At 36.3% G+C, this 24,940-nt stretch overlaps 1 protein-coding gene and 1 long non-coding RNA gene across 3 annotated transcripts in view; one reads left to right on the top strand and one right to left on the bottom strand.

Annotated features, from left to right (window-relative positions):
• The window catches only part of LOC131504139 (uncharacterized), a 33,363-nt gene extending 10,692 nt beyond the window's left edge, over window positions 1-22,671 (top strand). Inside the window, exons 3-6 of the long non-coding RNA XR_009257806.1 lie at window positions 3,909-3,983; window positions 11,877-11,954; window positions 12,110-12,165; window positions 22,602-22,671. This is a non-coding gene — a long non-coding RNA (uncharacterized LOC131504139). The remainder of the gene's footprint in view (window positions 1-3,908; window positions 3,984-11,876; window positions 11,955-12,109; window positions 12,166-22,601) is intronic.
• Window positions 1-24,940, bottom strand: part of LOC131504136 (bile acid receptor-like) — a 51,377-nt gene that overhangs the window by 8,660 nt on the left and 17,777 nt on the right. Inside the window, exons 1-3 of one of the 2 annotated variants that reach the window (XM_058716120.1) lie at window positions 7,554-7,667; window positions 3,026-3,137; window positions 570-932 (exon numbers count right to left, since the gene is read on the bottom strand). In XM_058716120.1, coding sequence (XP_058572103.1) covers window positions 570-932; window positions 3,026-3,089 — 427 coding nt within the window. In that variant the 5' untranslated portion in view covers window positions 3,090-3,137; window positions 7,554-7,667. Of the gene's footprint in view, window positions 1-569; window positions 933-3,025; window positions 3,138-7,553; window positions 7,668-24,940 lie in introns of those variants that run through there. The other variant, XM_058716121.1, reaches the window with a different exon arrangement.

Genomic DNA, 24,940 nt, shown 5'->3' on the forward strand with positions numbered 1-24,940 from the left:
GTCTGTCTCAACATTGCATTTGTAAATAAAAATAGTGCAGAAGTGTTTTAATACCTCGAAATTTCATCAAGGGCTGTTTCACTTTTTGAAAATTTCATTGTCAATAATGATCTTTGCTTGCAAACTTCCCATTTGTTTTCAAAAAAGCATTCCAAAAGAATTAAAATAGACTCATAGAAGTCATTTAATTTCAAATTCCTTTCTAATGCATGAATTATACCAGCCGCATGAGAAGATGTATTAGTTACCATTCAGATGGTTTTAAAAATCATTTTCCATTCCAATATCAGATTCATCTAGGAACACAGAAACCTCCTGCTATTATATAAATATTGAAGTTTGTATTTAAATGTAAAAGTTTTCATCAAAAATGAAAACTAAATCAAAACTTTATTACATTCCACTTTCATGTCTTTTATGCCACAGATGGATCACCTTTAAATACATCAATGGGTCTCCCTGGTTTTCTTTTTCACACTTTAAAAAGTAAGGCTATTCTTACAGGCCTAAAATTTCATGTCTCTTCAGTGAACACTAGGACTTCAGTTTCGTTTTAACTTTATCCTTACCTTTGCAACCTTCACAAGTAAGTGCATTATAATGATATCCTGATGCTTTATCACCACAAACTACACAGAGGTCTTCCTGTCTCTTAATTCGCATAGAAGAATGAGTTAGTCTGGACCTTTTTATTCCAGAGTATCCGTCTTCAACATCATGGTCAACCACATAAGTGGGTTTATTTAATTCACAGGAAACAAGTCCACATTCTCCACCACTGAACTGTGGATCCAAGCTGTAAGTGTTGAAATGACTTTGTAAAGATTGGGACTGTAGAGCTGTTGGAAACTGGGCGGTAGAATACTGGCAAAAAGGCGATTCTTGAAAATCAGTGTCATACAGCTGATAACTGATTTGCTCTGGCAGAATATCTAGGTGTTTTTAGCATAAACAAAGAACAAATGGTAAAAAGTCAAAATTTCATAATTGTTTTCAAAGGTCAAAGAGTTTTATGCTCAACAAACAGTTCAACATGTCCACTACATCCCAGGGACTTGCTGTCCAGCATGAGGAGCAGGCAGTAAACTGTATTGCAATGCATCGTAAGTGCTGCTGTCCCAGTGGTATGCAGAGGTTGCCCAGGAGCTGGGAGAAAGGGCAGTCGTTGCTAATGGCCTGCATAACAACCCCAGCCTCCGTCTTAAATACAAATGCGTATTTCCCAAAGTTTGGAATGAAAGGTTTTCCCCACCGTATGCATTTCCCTTATTGTGGATACAACCGTTTGCAATGCAGTCAGGCCAACAAAGAGATGAATTCATAAATTAGCACCTCCCCAAAATACCAAACTGAAATACAATTTTACCAGTTACCTGGTTATTTCAAGCAAAGAAAAATTTTTTTTCTGGGGCTCCTAGCTGGCTTAGTCAGTTAAGTGTCCAACTTCAGCTCAGGTCATGATTTCACAGTTCATGAGTTCAGTTCATGAGTTCAAGTCCCATGTTGGGCTTTGTGCTGACAGCATGGAGCCTGCTTGGGATTCTCTCTCTCTCCCTCTCTCTCTGCCCCTCCCTGACTCGTGCTTTCTCTCTCTCTCTCAAAATAAATAAATTTAAAAAATATTATTTACTTGAACTCCCCATTTAATATACCTTAACACTCTCCTTTGCAATTCATAGGCCTGATTTAAATTACTAGTTTCTTTTGTGTTTTGTTGACTAACAGTTCTAACTAGCAATTATGTGTGATAAGCTCACCTACCTCAAAGGGTTACTGCAAGGATAAATAAAAGATGGTATGCAAAAGCAAATATAAAACATAAAATACAAAATAATGCTTAATGAATATCACTATTATAATTATCAGAAGCTCCCAAACACCAGCTTACTTTTCACTTTCAGCAAAATTGTTAAATCTAAATCCAGAAAATTGGCTCCAAATGGATCCAGGAGTACTGAGTACCCTATGTCTGTAACTAGCAATATTTGTACTTTTCCTGATGCTGAATCACCAGGTGATTAACCTCAAAATTCTACCAATATCAGTAAACGTTATAATTTTCATTAACTAACTCACATAAGTCACTTGCAATCTTAGAGTATTCAGTCTAATGCTAAGTGTCGAGTAAATACTAATGACCACCTGATATGAAAAGAAAGGTTATCAGTAAAAACAATGTAACTTTTTTTTTTAAAAAAGAAGGCCCTTCTTGACTGAGTGTCAAAAGACTGTAGAATACTGGCTGATGTTCCATTGTCATGGCAATCCGAGTTGAAATCTCAACCCTAACCTTACCCCTAACAAGAAAACTGCCCCTAAAATAAATTTATATTATAGCCTTACTCTTTTTGGAGAAAATTCCTGTCATATCCTGCATTCTGTTTCTATTTCTTTCCCTTTGATAAAAATCTTATATCAAGATTAAAATTTCAAGTATATTGAATAGCACTCTGAGCTACATTTACTAAATTGCATGTGAACTAGCTACAACTAACTCCTAAAACAACTTCTAATGTGCATGTTAATTCACATTTTAAAAATTAAATACAATTTTGTACTATCTTGATTTTCCCTCCTTTTTTTTTTTAAAGTTTATTTATTTTGAGAGAGAGAGTGTACTCCCGCAGGCACACAGAGGAGGGTCAGAGCAAGGGAGAGAGAATCCCAAGCAGGCTCCTAGCTATCAGCGCAAAACCCAACTCAGGGCTCCATCCCATGAACTGTGAGAGCCAAAATCAAGAGTCTGATGCTCAACCGACTGAGTTACCCAAGCACGCTGGGCTTTTCCCTTTTACAATTGATTCTGGCTTACAATATTTTCATATTACTGATTTTTTAAATTATATTCTCGTAGAGGGAATAATTTTTTATTAAGTTTTTTATTTTAATTCCTCTTGTTGAGAATAATTTAAAGTCTTTGGTTTACTTGTTTATTTCTTTTTTTAAAAAAACCCTATTATTAACCAATATTACACACACACACAAAAATGTTTTATTAACTATTATACTGTATTTGTCTACATACCATAGTACTCCACTGGTTCAGCAAGACAGTACCCATCAGATGTAGTAATGTAAGTATTTGCCATTCTCTGGTCCAATTCTCACTTACTCATCAGTGAATGCTGAAATAGAGCCTGAAGGAAATAAAACTTTTGTAGACTGTCTGAAAGCATGATTATCAACTCAGCATGACTTTATAAAAGTACAGTACTATTTTTGGAAAAGAGGAGTTAGCAGAATTTATACTAAAATTAGACATCTATATTTATACTTTAATTGGAAAAATAGTGAGTTTTCAATTTCTAAACACCAAATTATTAATTCTGCCAATTTCTTTATACATATTTTTTTTAATTTTTAATGTTCATTTTTGAAAGAGAGAGAGAGAAAGAGAGAGAGAGATCGATCATGAACAGGGGAAGGGCAGAGAGATAGTGAGACACAGAATCCAAAGCAGGCTCCAGGCTCTGAGCTGTCAGTGCAGAGCCCGAAGTGGGGCTTGAACCCATGAAACGTGAGATCATGAAACAAGCCAAAGTCGGACATTTAACTGACTGAGCCACCCAGGCATCCCTAATTTTGCCAATTTCTTATTGCTCAGCTCTTTACAAATAACTCATTAAACCTTGGTAATAATGAATGTGGCTTTTTTTTTTTTTTTTTTTTTTTTTTTTTAATGTGGCTTTTGAAAGTGTACCAAGCTTTGGTGTCAGGCTTCATACACTGCTTTCACCACTTACTTATGGGTCATTTATTAAACCTCCCCTAACCTTAGTTTCCTCATTTGTAGAAGAAAAATAATAAAACCCTCCTGGCAAAATTATTGGGAGAGTTTAATTAATGTATGTAAAATCCAGCACACTTCTTGTCTTAATAACTGATTCTCATAATCTCTATTCTAATAGTTTCTAGATTTCACTGTTCTAAATTTAGATGAACTAGGAAGAAAAATGAGACTTTTTCACTAAGGAAATTAAAGAGTAAGAAAAAAATGCCTTTCATAGCACTTGTGTTTATCTTCTAAGTCCTCTATAAATATTTTTCATAGTCCTATGATATGCTAAACATTAAAACATTAATTTTTGTTCTGCTTAACTAAAATTTTATTTTAGTATTTATTAAAGAAAGTTTATGGATTACTGGAGAAAGTGTTTTATTTTTAATAGTAAAGCCTAAAAATCATAAGCTGTTATAAGAAAAATTATTCAAAATCTAAGGCTATCCTTTAAAAAAAAAAAAAAAAAAAAGTCTTTATTTTTGTTATTTCCTAGAAAGGAACTCCAAAAATTTAAATAAAGTTAAACAGGAAATCACAGTTTAAGAGACTGAAAATTATTGGAAGAAAATAAAGTTCACCCTAGAGTCCATCGTATCTTACAGCTTTATCTTCTCTATTAGAAGATAAAGACTGTTTTCACCTTCAAAAAGAACCAAAAAAGGAGAAATTGGGGTTTTAAATCATGCCAGAAAATTTATGTGACCAACTTCTGAGACAGTCTCTGAGCTTATATTGAAAAATCTTTCACTTGGATTTATTACCCATGTGACGAGTTCGTGGCTAAGGTTTCTATGTCCACGAAGACGGTTCAAATAGTAATATCTCTGAAATGTGTCCCCTTTATCATCTAATAGAATGTATGCTCCTTTAAAAGCGTTTGAATCTCCAGTGTTCTGACAGCATAGCAGTCAGTAGAATGAGTATTGGATGGAAGAGATGAAGCAAAAGCAGTACCCCCAAATAAGTGCAACTTTGATATGAAGTTTTCCTTCCTTGAAAAGTCAGGACTAAAATCAGTATGATCAGTCAGCATACACTTCTGTGTTTCCTATATTGCAACAGGTCAATTGGCCCTCCATAGAAAAACAATTCTGAATGCCATCCATTTAATTTGTGTGGTCCCTTTTAGCAATGATCCTGTTCAGTTCTCTCCAAACTTCTCTTTGGAGTCTCAATTCAATTTCATAAAATTATAAATGAATGTGAAAACTTGAAGTTGTTATTCACCCTCCTTTTAAAATTGCTGCATTTGCCATGAGGCTTCATACAATATTGAATATCTGAAGAAGTCTGATAATTTAAAAGTATTTGGTACTACTTAGATACAGACCTTGCTGAGGGAGAGTTTGAGAAATAATATAGAACAAACCAGAGGTAGCACATTAAAACAAAACTGGTAGTATCCTGACAAAGACACACATAAGTATCCTGTAGTAATGCCACTATCAGGGTTCAAATCACAAACAATGATGTTCTAAAATCCAGTCCTTCCAATGCTGGTAAATAAACACCCAAAAATATTATCTAAAGTAAACCTGTTTTTATCAGTTTATGGACTAGTTATATTCCCGGGCATACATGAAACATACATAAATAAGCCTTTGATTAAAAATATGCTTCTTGGGGCGCCTGGGTGGCGCAGTCGGTTAAGCGTCCGACTTCAGCCAGGTCACGATCTCACGGTCCGTGAGTTCGAGCCCCGCGTCAGGCTCTGGGCTGATGGCTCAGAGCCTGGAGCCTGTTTCCGTTCTGTGTCTCCCTCTCTCTCTGTCCCTCCCCCGTTCATGCTCTGTCTCTCTCTGTCCCAAAAATAAATAAAAAGTTGAAAAAAAAAAAATTAAAAAAAAAAAAATATGCTTCTTAAAATATGAAATATTCATCTCTCTAAATGCTCACAGTAATGTTGTATTATTTTCTACATAAAATTTTTCACTAATTTTCTTCAGCCTTTTAGATGTTTAATAGAATTATTTTAATATGTATACATAATAAATAAAAGCTTTCAGAAATACAGTGTTCGTACAATTAGTTTAAGATCACTTAAGTAAATTATTAACAACATAGAGAAAGGTATGTAATCAAAGACTTCCTATCCTGTTAAAAGTTACAATAGGCCTGGCATGATTCTGTTTTGTTATCTTTCCTAGTAAATATTTACTTAAAAACAAAAATAACTTAGTTAAGAGAGAAGCTTTTATCAAGAGGATCAATTTGGCATGGGCAAAGTCTGTATTTTCTTTCTAGAACAAATATAACTTTATTAAAAAATTGTGCTTTCCACAGATTATAATAGCTATTTACCTGAAAAGATGCTTAATTGCAGAAATGAATTTGCATCTCCTCTGCCTTAACCCTAAATCATGTGTAGGAAATCTTCACGTAGCTAGAACTTTTAACAGGAAAAACATATTGACTCCGGAGAACTACAGTGACATGTTAAAGGCACGGTTTTTACATTTTCACTCTTGCAATAAGTCACTTGAATCATGAATAATGCATTGCATAAAACTGTTATCACTGAAAAGTAGATAGCTTCATAAGAAAAACATTTTACTCTTCAGAGTAGCCTCTACTAGAAAAAAAGGAATGATAGTGCTGTATGATACACAATTATAAAAAGGTTTTTCAGAGCAGAACTTCTTTGATCCAAAATTCTCTGAGCTTATTGGAACCAAAGAAAATGAAAAGAATATATTTGAATAACAGCACAAATTAAGGCTTCTGGATTCCTTTACAAGGATCTGTCCTTTAACCTTCGAATACTTGGAGGATTTTACACTGTGAAGTCTTCACATATAGTTTTATCATGCAGCTTTTTTGAGATGCAATTTACATAATATAAAATTCGCCCTTTTAAAATGTACAATTCGTGGTTTTTAGAATACTCAGAGTGTGCAACTATCACCACCATCTAATTGCAGAGCATTTTTATTACTGCAAAATGAAATCCTATACCCATAAACAGTCTCTCCTCCTCCCCCCCAATCCTTAGCAACCACCAATCCACTTTCTGTGTCTATGTATTTGCCTATTCTAGACATTTCATATAAATGGAATCCTACAATTCCATATATAGTTTTAAATGAAAAAACATATTTAGTTAATATCATGTCAAGTAATTTTTACAGCTTAAGAAAGAGAAAACAGACTAAATGTTTAGAAAATTCATGGCTATGAATTCAATGTATACTTCAGAGATGTGGAAATACAGTTTGTGTCTACTTCCATAATCTGGAAGAATGTTTATAAATATCATAGCATTTTGAACAGAGGTGTAATTCCCTGAATATACCCCTATCAGAATATATTTCAAGTTGCCTTCAATTTACATATAACCTATTGCTTTAAAAAATAAAATGTGTTTTAAGAATAAGTTCTTGATTAAAAACACATTTCATTTTTAAATATGAGAGTAAATACCACTGTGAATCAACTTACATTATTACATCAAATGTCACCTGAAGTCCAGCTACGGTTCAAAATTGCCTTGTCATTCTTCAGGGGAAAACCAAACCACTGTATAAGCTACTTAAGTTTCTTGTTTTCAAGGAGCAAATGCTTTTTATAGTTTGACTATCATAGCAACAACATTGGCTTATTTGCTTTGCAAAAATTAAATTAATGATGATGGAAACTAAAGGGTTCCAAAAATACCCTTAACACCTTCCAGTTTAATAATAGTTTAAATTGCCAACAAAATTAATATTCATATTTAACTTAGACAGCATAAAATTATAAAATTTTGTGTTTTGAAAGAAGACAAAATACTCACAGTTAAATGATATTACTAGAGATTGTCCTTTTCCTCGCAGAACGAGTATAGATAGATTTAACAAGGACTTCAACTTTCCAGCTGGAGCAAATTGGACCTTTTCCCTATTTATCAAGGAGCGGAGAGGGGGGCACTCTGCATACACTTAGGCTCCAGACACTCTGCAGAGCAACACTTCAGCTCTATCTCAGAGACAAACTTCCCAGACAATCCTCTCTTAGGTCAAAACAAGGGCAGTTATTATTTGACATAAATCAAATAATAACCAGATCATCAGGGATAGAGTTCTTTGGGACCTTCAGGTCACACTCTCCCAGAGTTCCTTATTGTTTACTTAATAAATATTTTGTTTTCTTGATTAAATTTGACATTCTCCCACTTTGGTTACAAAACACTGGGTCTCTAGAAACTACTAAGCAATATGTACAGGAAAGGAAAACCCGTCATTAATTCAAACGTCATTAATACAGGTGTTGTAACAATTCAACTTGAAGTTTATCTCTGCATTACCTACAAAGTAATTGTTAGTCCAATTAGAAATGTTGATAATAATTCAGATCGGTACAGTGTTACATGTATACAAGCCATCTAGTCCAACCCTCTCGATGTTTTGGCTTAAAAAACTGCAACACCAATAAATACTACTCCTGGTTCAAGTTCTCATAGCTAAGCCAGTTAGCAGCAGAGTTGAAACTCAATGAAAATTCATATAGTTGAACAAGATACATAAATAACTTCACTATGATTTTTTTTAATGTCACTTACGTAAACAAAGTCTGTTGGCTACCAGGCTCATAGTATCATCCCTGTAAGGCATCTCTACAGAGGCATGTTCCACCATTAACCTCCAATTCTTCTGGTAACACCTCCTCTAACTCACCTATTTTACGTGACTCTAGGCTCTGGTCTCTGTCCTGCCCAGTTCTGCTTGCACGTTAACGTAGCACAGTATACATTTCCACCTTTCTTGGCATCTTAGTCCACCTCCCGTTTCTGACTTCACAACTACTATATCTGCTGAATTCTTCAAGGGACCTTATCTACTACTGGGAAGAATTCATGATAAAATCTGCAAGTCATGTCACACAGAGTTTTGCTTATTTCTTAAAAGAATAGGCCCTGTGTCTATGAATTTTAATCCGTGAACCAAAGAATAATAGTTCCAGCATTATAAATTCATTTATTTGATTATAAAATATTCCAAAAACAGGCTCCAAATTATGTCTCAGAAGAACTGACACTCTACTGGAAACCTTACAATGAAATAAGGCAAAACAAACATACACTACTTGATGTGTTTTAAAAGCAATGTTTAACTTCTAAATATTTATCAGGAACATTTGCTTCTCAAAAAAAAAAACATTTTTAAAAGAACTTCAGCCCTTTCAGTATTAGTATACAAGTATCAGGGATAGTTTATAAATTATTTTATCATTTTTTTATCTTTTTAATTGAGGTGTAATTGACACAAGACCTTGTATTAGTTTCAGGTTTACAACATAATTCAATATTTCTATGTATTGTCAAATAATCAACATAATAAGTCTAGTTAAGGTCTGTTACCATACATAGTTACAATTTTTTTTTCTTGTGATGAGAGCTTTTAAGATCTACTCGTTTAGCAAATAGCAAATATGCAGTACAGTATATTAAGTATAGTTACCATCCTGTTCATTATTTTATTTTATAGCTGGAAGTTTGTGCCTTTTGATCCCCTTCACCCATTTTGCCCACCCTCCACTCCCCACCCCCTCGGCAATCACCAATTTGTCCTATGAGACTGGTTGTTGTATTTTGCTTTTTTTAGGATTCCGCATATAATTGGGATCATGCGATATTTGTCCTTGTCTGACTCATTTCATTCATCACTTAGCATGATGCCCTCAAGGTCCATCCCTATTGTTGTAAATGCAAATGGTATACATCATGTTTTCTTTATTCATTCATCTATCCATGCACACTGAGGTTGTTTCCATATGTTTCCTCTTGTAAATAATGCTGCAATGAACATGGGATTGCATATTTATTTTCAAGTTAGTGTTTTCATTTTTTTTTCCAGATAAATATCCAGAAGTGTAATTTCTTGATCATATAATAGTTCTATTTATAATTTTGGGGGGATTCTCCATACTGTTTTCCATGATGGCTGCACCAATTTGCAGTCCCACCAACAGTGTACAACAGTTCCCTTTTCTCCACATCCTCATCAATGCTTGTTATTTCTTGTCTTTTTGATAACAGACATTCTAACAGGTGTGATATGATATCTCATCATGGTTTTGATATGCATTTACCTGATGATTAATGATGTTGAGCACCTCTTCAGGTACCTGTTGGCCACCTCTATATCATCTTTGAAAAAATGTCTGTACAGGTCCTCTGCCCACTCTGTAATCAGATTGTTTACTATTGAATTATATGAGTTCTCTATATATTTTGGAAATTAACCCCTTACCAGATATATGATTTCCAAAAGTTTTCTCCCATTCAGTAGGTTGCCTTTTCATTTTGTTGATTTTGAGTATTTCCTTTGGTGCGCAGAGGCTTTTTAGTTTAATGTAGTCCCACTTATTTATTTTTGCTTTTGTTGCCTTTGCTATTGGTGTTAGATCCAAAATATCATCACCAAAACCAATGCAATGAGCTTATAGTCCATGTTTACTTCTAGGAGCTTTATAAATTAATTTTATTATTCAGATAATTACCAATTTTAGCCTCTACTTATAACTATAATTATTAGTTTCTGTATTCAGTGATGTATCTCAAATGCTCAATGATTCAAACGTTTCATTAATTCATATCACCATGACCACTTACACCCTCATTCCACCCTTACTATATCTGAAATATTATAATTCATTGCCACCAGCTTCCTTGTTTAGCATTGCAAAGAGTAATTCATTCAGACCTTTTCTGTTACAAATTTTTATATGTACTTCCCTGGTTTATGATAACACCCTAGACTTACTATGTTGTTCACATAGTACTCATTCCAAGTACTTGAAAATATGTGCAAATATATGTTAATACTTTAAAATAGAGAATGCAGAACATATTTTTAAATTTTATACAACAGGCTACTGTCACCTAAGCACTCTATAATTACATAGTTCACTGATATTCCTTAATAAGCATAAATGGGGGAATCTCCTGAAGTTTATTCTTTTCATACAGTCACTCAATAGGCAGCTAGCCCAGATAGATAGATACATGCCATTTAAAATAAATATTAACATTGTTATCTTATCAATACATGCCATTTAAAATAAATATTAACATTGTTACCATATCAGTAACAAACAATCTAAAGAGTTATAAATCTAACCAACTAGTTTGCTGTAGGGTTGGGAGCATCATTACGGAAGGCTCTTAAAGAGATGACATCCAAGCCAAGACCTAAAAGATGAGAAAAAGCCACAGAAGGGTTGGGAGATGAATGTTTTCGTGGGAACAACACAGTGTTGTCTATTGGCTTGTGTAATATGGAAAGAAGTCCAGTGTGATGAATGGGAAAAGAAGACACAGTTAGCATAAAATGATACTGGGGGAAAGACATAAACCTGATTTTTTCCCCTTTGTTTTTCTTTCTTTTTTTTTTTTTTAAGTTTTTATTTAAATTCCAGTTAGGTAACATAAGAGCCTTAGAGAGACATCTGAATTTTATTCCAGGTATAATAAGAAATCATTGAAGGACTCTACCCAAAAAAGGCACGTAATCTGAAGTATATTTTTTGTTTTGTTTTGTTTTGTTTTTTTCCTGACAAAGTGAGGATGAGCACACGTGTGCGTGTGGGGGAAGGGTACAGGCAGGGAGAGAGAGGGAAAGAGAGAGAGAGAGACAGAGACAGAGACAGAGACAGAGAGACAGAGAATCCCAAGCAGGCTCCACGCTCAGCACGGAGCCTGATCCTGGGCTCAATCTCATGACCCTGGATCATGACCTGAGCTGAAGTCAAGAGTCAGATGCTCCACTGATTGAGCCACCCAGGCACCCCTTTTTAAAAGTAATCTGTACACCCAACATGGGGCTTGAACTCACAACCTTGAGATAAAGAGTCACATGCTCTACCTACTGAGTCAGTCAGGTGCTCCTGCTTTTCTTAATGGAGCTTTCATTGACATCATTGTCAGTTCACTTGCAGAGGTAAGGAATAATACAGAGAGATCTGTCTATACTTAATCCAGTTTTCCCCAATGGTAAAACTTGCAGAACTATACTACAATAGCAGAACCAGGATATTGACATTGATACTGATTTCCCCAATTTTGCTTGTACTTATTTTTGCATGTGTATTAAATTCTATGTAATTTTATCACCTATAGGTTCATGTATCCATCACCACAGTCACAGTCAAAACACTGAATAGTTCCAACATCACCAGAAGCCCTCGTGTTGCCCTGGTTTGTATATACCCACCTCCCTCCTCCCATTCCCCATTCTCGAGTGCTGGAGATCACTAATTTTTCTCCATTTCTAAAATTTTGTAATTTCAAAATGTCATATAATGGATCATACATTATATAACCTTTTATGGTGGGCTTTTTTTTTTCCTCAGCATAATTCCCTGGAGATTGATCCAAGTTGTTGTACGTATCAATAGTATACTCATTGGTGAGTAATATTCTATGGTTATGGGTATACCACAGTTTAAACATTCACCTATTGAAGGACACATGGGTTGATTCCATTTTCTGGCTATGGCAAATAAAGCTGCTATGAATATTCATGTACAGATATGTACAAGTATATGCTCATTTCTCTTGGGTAAATGCCCAAGAGTGTGATTACTGGGTTTTATGGTAATTGTATATTTTGTTTTATAAGAAACTGCCAAACGTTTCCAGAATGGCTATACCATTTTACAATTCTACCAGCAACATGCAAATGTATCTCTGTATCTTTGCTAGGATGCAATATTGTCACAGTTTTTTATTTTAGCCTTTCTGAAAGATGTGTAGTGATATCTCATGGTTTTAATTTGCATTTCTCTGTTGGCTAATCATATTGAACATCCTTTTTCTTTTGAGAAAGAGAGAGAGAGAGAGAGAGAGAGACAGCAAACTTGGGAGAGGGGTAGAGGGAGAGAGAGAGAGAATCTCAAGTAGGTTCCATGACCCTGGGGTCATGACCTGAGCCAAAGCAACTGACTGAGCCACCCAGGCACCCCTGAACATCTTTTAATGTACTTATTTGCCATTTGTATATCCTCTTTAAAGAAATGTCTGTTCATGTCTTTTTCCTGTTTTCTAATTGGACTGAGGTTTTGTTTTGTTTTGTTTTACTGTTTTGAGGGTTCTTTACATATTCTAGATACTTACTAATCTTTTGTTGCATATGTGATTTGCAAGCTTTTTTTCCCCAATTTGTGGTGTGTCTTTGCATCCTCCTGAGGGGATCTTTTGCAGAACAAGTTTTTAATTGTGATAAAGTATAATTTATCAGTTCATCCTTTTATGGAGTGTACTTTAAGTGCTAAGTCTAAGAACTCTTCACCTAGCCCAAGATCCCAAAGATTTTCTCCTGTGTTTTTTTTTTTTGCAAGTTTTATATTTTAATTTTTTTTAATGTTTATTTATTTTTGAGAGAGAGACAGAGTGTGAGCAGGGGAGGGACAGAGAGAGAGGGAGACACAGAATCCGAAGCAGGCTCCAGGCTCTGAGCTGTCAGCACAGAGCCTGTTGTGGGGGTCGAACCCACAGGCCATGAGATCATGACCTTAGCCCAAGTCAGATGCTGAACCGACTGAGCCACCCAGGCGCTCCTTAAAGTTTTATATTTTAAGTTTCACATTTAAGTCTACGATTTTAGTTACTATTTTTAAAAGGTATGAGATTTAGGTTAAGGTTCATTTTTTTGCTAAGAGATGTTCAATTGATCCAGCACCATTTGTTGAAAAAGCAATCTTTCCATTGGTGAATTGCTGTTGCACCTTGTGAAAATTCAGTTAGACATATTTGGGTGGATATATTTCTAGGTTCTCTATTCTGTTCCATTGATTTGTGTATCTGTCTCTCCACCAGTACAACACCACGCTATTTTGATTGTTATAGCTATCAAGTAAGCCTGTAATATTGAGTGAAGAGATCCTCCCCCCCCCCACTTTATCCTTCTTTAGTAAGATTGCTTTAGTTATTCTGGGACCTGTGCTTTTTTGCACAAATCAAATTTCAAAATAAGCTTGTCTGTTTCTAAACAAAAGAAAAGAAAACAAAACAAAAACTTACTGGGATTCTTCATAAAAATTGTATTAAACCTATTGATCAGTTTGAGAAGAACTGACATCTTACTACATTGAGCCTTTCCAAACATGAACGTAATACATCTCTTCATTTATTTAGGTCTTCTTTGATTTCTTTCATCATAATTTTCAGCATCTATATCCTATACATGTTTTGTTAAGTATATACCTAAGTATCTCATTTTTTTCGAAGTGATTGTAAATAGTACTGTTTTTAATTTCAGTTACTTCATGTTCATTGTTGGCATATAGAAATATGGTTTCATTTCTTGTGTTGATCTTGTATCCTGCAACCTTGCTGAACTCACTTGCTAGTTCTGGAGTGATTTTGTTATTCCTCAGGATTTTCTTCTTTTTTTTTTTTTTTCTTTTTTAAAGATTTTATTTTTGGGGCGCCTGGGTGGCTCAGTCGGTTAAACGTCCAACTTCCGCTCAGGTCACGATCTCCCGGTCCGTGAGTTCGAGCCCCGCGTCGGGCTCTGGGCTGATGATGGCCCAGAGCCTGGAGCCTGCTTCCGATTCCGTGTCTCCCTCTCTCTCTGACCCTCCCCCGTTCATGCTCTGTCTCTCTCTGTCTCAAAAATAAATAAACGTTAAAACAAAAATTTTTTAAAAAAGATTTTAAGTAATCTCTACACCTGGGGCACCTGGGTGGCTCAGTTGGTTAAGCATCCAACTTTGGCTCAGGTCATGATTTTGAGGTTCATGAGTTTAAGCCCCACAGCTGGCTCTGCACTGACCGTGCAAAGCCTGCTTGGGGTTCTCTCTCCCTCTCTCTCTCTGCACAACCCCCTCCTTGCTTTCTCTCTCAAAATAAATAAACTTTAAAAACGAAGAATAAATAAATAAATAAATAAAAGTAATCTCTACACCCAACATGGGGCTTGAACTTACAACCCCAAGATCAAATCAAGAGTTGCATGCTCTGCTGACTAAGCCAGCCAGGTGCCCCCCTCCCTTTTTTTAAAAGATTTTATTTTTACCCTATGACCCAGCAATAGAACTGCTAGGAATTTACCCAAGGGATACAGGAGTACTGATGCATAGGGGCACTTGTACCCCAATCTTTATAGCAGCACTCTCGACAATAGCCAAATTATGGAAAGAGCCTAAATGTCCATCAACTGATGAATGGATAAAGAAATTGTGGTTTATATACACAATGGAGTACTACATGGCAATGAGAAAGAATGAAATATGGCCCTTTGTAGCAACATGGATGGAACTGGAGAGTGTGATGCTAAGTGAAATAAGCCATACAGAGAAAGACAAATACCATGTTTTCACTTAGGTGGATCCTGAGAAACTTAACAGAAACCCATAGGGGAGGGGAAGAAAAAAAAAAAAAAAAGAGGTTAGAGTGGGAGAGAGCCAAAGCATAAGCAACTCTTAAAAACTGAGAACAAACTGAGGGTTGATGGGGGGTGGGAGGGAGGGGAGGGTGGGTGATGGGTATTGAGGAGGGCACCTTTTGGGATGAGCACTGGGTGTTGCATGGAAACCAATTTGACAATAAATTTCATATATTGAAAAAAATGCAAAAAAAATAAATAATAAATAAAAAAATAAAGATTTTATTTTTGGGGTGCCTGGGTGGTACAGTTGGTTAAGCGTCTGACTTTTGATCTTGGCTCAGGTCAAGATCTCACAGTTCATGAGTTCGAGCCCCACGTTGGGCTCTGCACTAATGTCGTGGAGCCTGCTTAGGATTCTGTCTCTCCTTCTCTCTGCCCCGCCCCTGCTTGTGCTCTCTCTCTCTCTCTCTCTCTCTCTCTCTCAAAATAAATAAATAAACTTAAAAACTAAAACAAAATAAAATTTAAAAATATTTTAAAGTAATCTCTACACCCAACATAAGTCTCCTTGGAATTTTCTATGTAGACAATCGTGTCATCTGCAAATAGAAACAGTTTTATTTCTTCTTTTCCAATCTGTATGCCTTTCATTTGTTTTCTTGACCTTTTGCAATGGCTAGAACTTCCAGTACTATGCTGAATAAGAGTGGTGAGAGCAGACAGCCTTCCCTTGCTCCCAATCTTGAGAAAGCATATAGTTTTTCAGCATTCTGTGATATTAACTGTAACTTTTTATAGATACTCTCAAGTTGAGGTAAATCTCTTATATTCCTCACTTACTGAGTGAATATTGTTTTTAAATAACTCTGGATGCTGTAAGAGGAATACATTAGAGGAGACTTTAAAAAGTAGTGAGGTAACCAGTTAGGTGACTATCACAGTACTCCAGGTGAAAGATGATGATAGCCTAGGCTTAGATGATGATAGTGATCTGAACCAGGAGATAGGTGAATGGATTCAAGATATATTTTGCTGTAGACTCTGTAGGATTTGCTGATGGATTGGATGGTTAGAGTTAGAAATTGCATTTGGATGCAACCAATAGAAAGTCTACTACAGGGCACTTGGGTGGCTCAGTCAGTTAAGTGTCTGACTCTTGATTTCAGGTCAGGTCATGGTCTCAGGGTCATGAGAGAGAGCCCTGCATGGGGCTCTGTGCTGGGCATGGATCCTGTTTAAGATTCCCTCTCTCCCTCTCCCTCTGCTCCCCCACCCCCACCTCTGTCCCTCCTCCTGTTCGCATGCTCTCTCTCTCCCTAAAAAAAAAAAAAGTCCACAACAATGACTTAAGTGGAGGGTTTTTCTCCCCCATATAACAATAGTCTGAATGTGACAAGTCTAACAGTTTAACAGTAGTTTTATTGATGTCATCAGTGTCTCAAGATACTTCTATGCATTGCTTTCTCATCACTAGCATGTAGCTTTGAACCATATGGTCACAAGATGGATGCTGTACCTCCAGGTATCACAGATAAGTTCCAGTAAGGAAGATAGAGAGAGACTTGCAAAGATTTTCTTTTAGTAAAACTTTATGTAGAAAGTTAAGCACTTCTAGGATGCCTGAATGGCTCAGCAGTTTGAGTGTCTGACTCTTGATTTTGGCTCAGGTCAGGATCCTAGGGTCATGGGATCAAGCCCTACATCAGTCTCTGTGCTGAGCATGGAGCATGCTTAAACGTCTCTCTCTCTCTTTCCCACTCCCTCTCCTTTCCTCTGCCCCTCTCCCCCACTCACACTCTCACTCTCTCTCTAAAAGAAAAAGAAAAGAAAGTTAAGCACTTCTGTAAAGATCCATTCATATTTCCTTGATCAAAACTATGTAACTGGTGGGCGCCTGGGTGGTTCAGTTGGTTAAGCAACCAAGTCTCAATTTAGGCTCAGGTCATGATCTCATGGTTTGTGGGATCAAGCCGCACATTGGGCTCTGTGCTGACAGTACAGAGCCTGCTTGAGATTCTCTCTCTCCCTCTCTCTGCCCCTCCCCTGCTTGTTCTTGCTCTCTCTCTCATAAAATGAATAAACTTTAAAAAAAAAGTTAAAAAAAAAAAAAGCTACGTGGCTACTCAGCTGCAAGGGAGGCTAGGAAATGAGTATTTCATTTTCCAGTCTTTAAAGGAAAGAAAAGCAAGGAGGAGTTTATTGTAATGGGTGTTAGGTGAGCCAACCCATACTATCTGCCACATTAAAGATGATGGAGAGTAAGGAACCATGGATAACTCCCAGGTTTCTGGTTGATGGATTATATTACTAAGTTTACTAAGATATATAGACATAAAGAAGGAATGCACTTTTAAATGGAAAAGTAGTAGTTCAATTTTGGACATATTGAGTTTAAAATGTTTGTGAAGCATCTGGAATGTTAAGCAGATAATATGAAGCTGGAATTGAGAGAAGTCCATGCTGGTGGTAATACTGTGGAAGTTTTCAGGATACTGATGGTATTTAAAGCTATTAAAATACATAAGATCACTGAGGAAGAAAAAAGTAGTAGAACACAACCTTGACAGACTCCAATATTTAAGTATCGGTTTGACAACAGAGGACTTGCAAAATAGAGAGAGTAGCTAAAAAGGTAAAAGAAAAAAACAAGAAAAAGGCATCAAGGAAGTTAAAAGAGACATATGTTTCATGGAGAAAGTGCTCAACAGTGTGGAATGCTAGTGACAAGTTAAATAAGATGAGGAAAGAAAAGGTTCTATTGAATTTAGCAGCATGAAAGTTGGTGGTGACTGTATTAATAGGAACTGATTTCAGAGTCAAGAAATGACAACAAAAAATGAGATTAAACCCAAATAAGAATCTGGGATTTTTTTCCCCACACATACCACAAAAAGTCTGGAGGTATCTATCACCAGCTACAGGCGCTAGTTGGCCGTTGAATATCGGAGCCGGTTATGCTCTGATGGCGGCAAGATGGGTGTCATTGTTCTGGACTCGTGTACAAGGCGGGGGGCGGGGGGGGAAGCTAAGGTGTGGAGCCCACAGTGTATATCCCTTTATTAAGAATAGAAGAACTTTCCAAGAAGCTTCCATCCCCAGAATTCTTTTGCATCTCATCAGTCAGAGCTATGCCACGTAGCCACCCTGAACTGCAAGGGAAGCTCTGGGAAGGTGAGAGTTGAATTTTTCTAGCCTCTACGGAGAAAGTAGACAAGGGAAAAGGGAGTTGGGAATGAAGGGTTAAGTCGATCAAAAGTGCCTGCTATGATGACCCTGACCACAACAGTTTTAGTGGTGTGATGAGAACAAAACCAGATTACATAGGAGACTGAAGAGGGAACCGGAACTATTCCTGCAGCGTGTCTCCTTGTGTCACCTGCTTTGGACCTCTGTCCCCACCTCAGCCAGAAACGGACCCAACTGCCCCTGCTCCACCAGTGGCTTCTGCACATGCAGAATGCAAATGCACTGCAGGAAGCAGAACTGCTGCTCTTGCTGCCTGGTGGGCAGTGCCAAGTGTGCCCAGGGCCGCATCTGGCATCAGAAGGAGGCATCAGACAAGCGCAGCTGCTGTGCCCGATGTGACGGAGATCCTGTTCCAGATGTCAGTAGAGCAACATGAACAAACCTGCAGTTTTAGAACATTTTGTCCTATGCCTCTGACCTGTTGGCTACATTCTTATTTCTGTAAAATACATGGAATTATAATAAAAGTTGTTGACTTTTTAAAAAGGTGAATTGGAGGGAGAGGCAGCAAAACACAACAGATGGAAACATTCTTCATTTGGCTAGAAGTTTAGCTGTATGGAGGAGCAGAGAAGTGGGATGGTATCTAGACTGGGATTTAAGGTCCGGAGGTTTTTGGTTGCTTTTTTTTTTTTTTTTTTTTGCTGTTGTTGTTTTTAACGCCAAGGAGACAAACTTTGTCAGGTGACAGGAGTGATCGCAGTGAAGAGGGGAGAGATTAATGATGCAGCGAGTCAAGGGAATAAAGAGGACTCCAAACAGCTCATGCCCATGGGTTCCAGCCTACTTGTGATCTTCTCTTCCTGTCCTGTCTTGCCTACAGACTTTGGACTTACTTAGCCACCCTTCACAAATGCTTCAGCTAATTCCTTGCAGTAAATCCCTTAAAATTCCTGGTTCTGCTTCTTTGATTAAATCCTGACTGATACTGAATTTGATCCTTAAGAAGCCATTGAAAAGGCAATTAAGTTATCCACTGGTTTCTAGGAAAGCAGAGGAGTTACACTTGACTTAGAGAGGTGAGTGAAGACTTCCAGAGTGAGATTTCACTTAAACTGAATTTTAAAGAATTATTAACAATTAGTAAGGTAAGAGAGAAGTGGAAGCGGTGGTAAGCTAGTAAGCCAGCTTGCTGGAAAAACACAAACTTGATTTGTGGTGGTTGATTATTTCACTGGTGCATATACTCCCACCATGGCCAATATCAAGCCACCAATGTGATGTTATAGGATACAGACTCAGGAAAAAATGCGCACAGTTGGCTTGTATGAGTCTACACCACTTAAGTGGAAGGTGGAGGGAGAACAGAATATACAACAGAAAAGTATACACCAAGCTTCTTTCTTCTACAGTACACCTTGTCATGGAAAAAAGACCCAGTGGAGCCTCTTTCTCACACAGTTGTCACTGCGGTAAAAGAACAAAGTTCAGAAGCATGACTGTAGTGTTGGGCAGCTTACCAATAATGAACACCATTATAATAAATTCAGCTAAGAAATGTTTAGACACTGTCCTAAAGAAGCAGATAATGTTATTTGCCTAAGATCGATGACAAGTAAATGCAGACATGGGATTCAAAGCCTAGACAGTGTACAGAGACTGCTCTTTCCACTGGAAAATGCTTCCTCACTACCATTTCTTATTATAGGAACTAAACTAAGAGATCAGAATGTATAACATCAGGAAAATCCTTATACACCCCGCTAGCCTTGGATCAAATTTTTTAGAATCTCTGTAGTAAGATAAAAATGACTAGTTGGTTTTGCAGTTATTTAAAATCCAGTCTCTAATTTATTCATCTATGGCTAATTCATTTTTGACAAAGATGCCAAAACCATCCAATGGGGAAAGAATAGTCCCTTCAACAAATCATGCTGGGACAACTGAATACCCACATGCAAAAGTGGATATTTTTGGAAATATATATATATATATATATATATCCATATATATGATATATCACATCATATAAAAAAATTAACTCAAAATGGCTTAATGACTTAAATATGAGCTAAAACCATAAAACTCTTAGAAGAAAACATAGGGGTAAATTGACATGATCCTGGATTCAGGAATGGTTTCTTAGATAGGGCATCAAAAGTATGAGTTACAAAAGAAGATATAAATAGATAAATTGGACTTCATCAAAACTAAAAACTTTTATGTATAAAAGAACATTATCAAAAAGGTGAAAAAATCTACAGAATGGGAGAAAATATTTGCAAGCCATATATGTAGTATCCAGAATATATCAAGAATTCTCACAACTCAACCACAGAAAGATTTAAAAAGTCCAATTTAAAAATGCATAATGGGGGCGCCTGGGTGGCGCAGTCGGTTAAGCGTCCGACTTCAGCCAGGTCACGATCTCGCGGTCTGTGAGTTCGAGCCCCGCATCAGGCTCTGGGCTGATGGCTCGGAGCCTGGAGCCTGTTTCCAATTCTGTGTCTCCCTCTCTCTCTGCCCCTCCCCCGTTCATGCTCTGTCTCTCTCTGTCCCAAAAATAAATTTAAAAAGTTGGAAAAAAAAATTAAAAAAAAAAAATGCATAATGGGGGCACCCGCGTGGCTCAGTCAGTTAAGCATCTGACCCCTGATCTCAGATCATGTCTTGATCTCAGGGTCGTGAGTTCAAGCCCTGCATTGGGCTCCACACTGGGCATGAAGCCTACTTTTAAATAAATTAAATTAAATTAAAATGCACAAGGGACTTGATTACACATTTCTTTAAAGAAGACCTACAAACAGCCAACAAACACATGAAAAGATGAACATCATTAGCCACTAGGTAAATGCAAATCAAAACCATAATGAAGTACCACTTCATACTCCTTAGGATAGCTATAATTTAAAAAAATAGTAAATAAGTGTTGGCGAGTGTGTGCAGAAATTGGACCTTTAGTACACTGCTAATGGGAATGTAAAATAGTTCAGTATTATGAAAAAGTTTATTGATAACTCAAAAAGTTAAACATAGAATTAGCATATGACCAAACAATTCTACTCCTAAATATATACCCAAAAGCATTGAAAACAGGTACTCAAATACATATGCATAGCAGCACTATTCACTTTAGCCAAAAGATGGGAAACACTACAAATGTCCACCAACAGACAAATGGATGAACAAACTGTGGCATAAACAGACCATGAAATATTAATTAAGCCATAAAAAGAAATGAGTCCTGACATATGGTCCAATGTTGATAAGTCTCAAAAATGTTAAGTAAAAGTAAGTAGATACAAAAGGTCACATATTGTATGATTCCACTTATATGAAATATCCAGAATAGGTAAATCATAAAGACAGGATGCACACCGGTGGTTGCCAGGAGGTGGGGATGGGATAAATGGAGAGTAATAGCTTAAATGGGTATGGGCTTTCCTTGTGGGGTAATGAACATGTTCTGGAACTAAAACAGAGGTAGTAAGTGTACAACACTGTGAATATACTAAATACCACCGAAATGTTCCCTTTTTAAATGGTTATGTTTCGTGAATCTCAACTTAGAAACAGAAAAGCTGGATTCTAAATTTGGCTCTATACTTAAGAGTTCATAGTAAGCAATCAAAAAGAATGTCTCCAGTTGTACTGATTTTCATTTCATGTTAAGATCAAGTGAATTCCATTTTGTGTTTTGGAGCTGTTTCACTGAATTTGAAAACCAAACTAGATATGGCTTTCAATACTAAACCAAACAGTAAGAAATAAAGTTACAACATAGGTGGTTTGGTTGGTTTTTTTCTTAAGGGTTTTAAAATATTTTTGAGGTTCTTAATAGTAAAAGGAAATCATATTTAGTACAGCTGGATCATTTCTACATAATTGGCTTTTCATTCTTGATCTGGTTTTGAACTGTTTACTCCACTTTAGTAATTAACCATTATCAGCTTCATTAATGAAACAGAAACCACCTCCTATAATCATTTATAAAATGCTTGTCAAACAAAATTTAAACAAAGAATAGGATCTGGGCAAAGTAACAGCTCTTTGAAAGCTACTGCAACTAATTATAAAGTATTCTAGTTATTTTGTTGTTGTTTTCCATTTATTATGAAAGAATCCTTCAGGACCTACAGATTTTCTCTTGGCATAGTTATCTGAATTCTTTTATCCAAGAGGAATTATTTTAACAATACTTTTTATCCGCTGTTATGAAAAGCTCTGAGTTTTCAGCTGCTTATTTATGTCTATTACTTACAAAAATCAGATTCTTATTTAATCAAGCCACCTTTAGAGACTTTATTTTCTATTTACTTGATTTTTAGGTGACTGAAAAGGAGCATGGGAGATAGTTGAAGACATATTTCTTAGTTCAAGATATATTTATGAGAGCACACAAGCAAAATTATGGTTTGTATATCCAAAACCAAAATTAGATTTAAGTATTCTAAAAGACTGCTCCACTGGCATTTAATGAGAATGCCACAAAGTTTTAAATGATTTCTAGGAGGGGCGCCTGGGTGGCGCAGTCGGTTAAGCCTCCGACTTCAGCCAGGTCACGATCTCGCGGTCCGTGGGTTCGAGCCCCGCGTCAGGCTCTGGGCTGATGGCTCGGAGCCTGGAGCCTGTTTCCGATTCTGTGTCTCCCTCTCTCTCTGCCCCTCCCCCGTTCATGCTCTGTCTCTCTCTGTCCCAAAAATAAAATAAAAAATGTTGAAAAAAAAAATTAAAAAAAAAAAAAAAAAATGATTTCTAGGAAAATAGGCTCCACTATTGTAATCCTTTCTCTCCAAGGCTTCATATTTTATAGAATTTAGAATATTACTAATTTAGAAAAATAAGGCAAAAATTAAAATGTTAATTCAGAATACAAGAGATAATGATGAGATGCAAACTTTATATATATAAATGATGCAAGTGGTAGATCACCAACTGAGCATGTTCTTTGAGCTTCTTTTCTAGTACACAATTGTACTTTGCTAGCTAAAAGGTCAACAGTAGCAACGGAGCAGGAGAAAGCACATCGGGTGATTTAATCCCTGATCTTTTTTCATTACTATTCTATTAGAATGTTGGTCTGTGGCTATCTGCCTCCCTGTTGTGTTCCCAGTGCCCATCTCAGGGCCTGGCTCAGAATGCGTGCTCAGTATTTCTTGTGTGGATGAATAAACAAATGGATGAATGAAGGATGAATGACGGCTATGCTAACCAATTGAGCTAACTGTCCAGAACTTGAAAGCGAAGACGTAATAAAGTAATACTTCTGGCATTCGAGAACGTCAAAATACTCAATTAAGGAGCCCATTATCTTACACCTTCACTTTTGAACTCAACATTTATTTATCCTCATTTTGCAGGAGGAAAACTGAGCACTAGTAGCTAACACTGTTTATGCATCTGTTAGCACTTTATCTCCCTGGGCCTTAATTGTTTTCATTCATATTTATTTAACCCATTAGTCATGTATACCTTATGAGCAAACACCATGTTCGTTTTTATCTCCCTGGCGCTTAATACAGTGACTTGTGCATAAGAGATGCTCAATAAATGCTTGCTGAACCCAAAGTTTAAACTTTTCTAAAAATATTTTCCTTTTCATTTTTAAGTTGTTTCTAGTGTATTAATATAGTACAGACCTTTCAGAATTCAGGAATGTGCAGATAATACCATGGGCATTTCTACTTATTTGTGACAATGTATTTTCGAAATCTTATTGATTAGCTCTGACTTACGAAGAAATGGCTCCAAAAATTTATGACTTCTAATTAGCATTAAATAATATTTTAGAAATTTCTTCATTTGGATTTTACAGAATATTACACATTTAAAAAATTATATTAATACAACAACCAATGAAAAAATTAAATCTTGTTACAACCCCAATTTCAAGAGCAGAAAATTTATCTAATGTTCCAGTTACAATTCTCCTATCTGGAGGATTTAGAAAATAAAATTTCCCAGAATTTTCCCATAATATCAGGGACAATCTAGGAAAAAATATTCATTTTTCTCCAAAGTGGCAAAGGTACATAGGCACCTGCTAAGGGTCCGTATTCTGAGAGGAAACACACACACACACACACACACACACACACACACACACACACCATCTGATTTAAATCGACAAGTGAAATCTCCTTTATATGAATTAAAGAACTGAATGATATCAGGGAGAATTTCAGTCACCACTTATGATACTAACACTTTTTACCTGGAAATTTCACCATTGGTTTTAGACTGTCAGATATGTTTTATAAATGCACATTAAAATATAGAATTAAACACTCTAATATTTTTCCCATTATACTTCCCCTTGTTCCTTGATATTATGTTTGGCATAATGTTATAGAAATGCACATGATTTCTGAGGATTGTTTTGGCATTGCCAGTCTGCTTTGTGTGATGCAGCACTGACAGATCAGCTCAGGCTCTAATTGTAAGAATAAAAAATTTTTCACATTTTTAATGTAGTGTTTATGACTACTTGACAGTCCTCTTTACATTAATGTCAGAGTTAGAATGGGTATTTTTTTTTAGATTAAGGAGGAGGATAGTTGCTCTGGATGATAGCTGCATACAGGGGAAGAGTTGCCCTTTCTTGTTTTTAACTAAATCAAGTAATTCTTTGTTAGCAGCTCTTCTGAGTCCTACCAGAATGGAACTT

The sequence above is a fragment of the Neofelis nebulosa genome, chromosome 2, assembly GCF_028018385.1.
Source record: "Neofelis nebulosa isolate mNeoNeb1 chromosome 2, mNeoNeb1.pri, whole genome shotgun sequence".
In the NCBI taxonomy this organism is placed as follows: domain Eukaryota; kingdom Metazoa; phylum Chordata; class Mammalia; order Carnivora; family Felidae; genus Neofelis; species Neofelis nebulosa.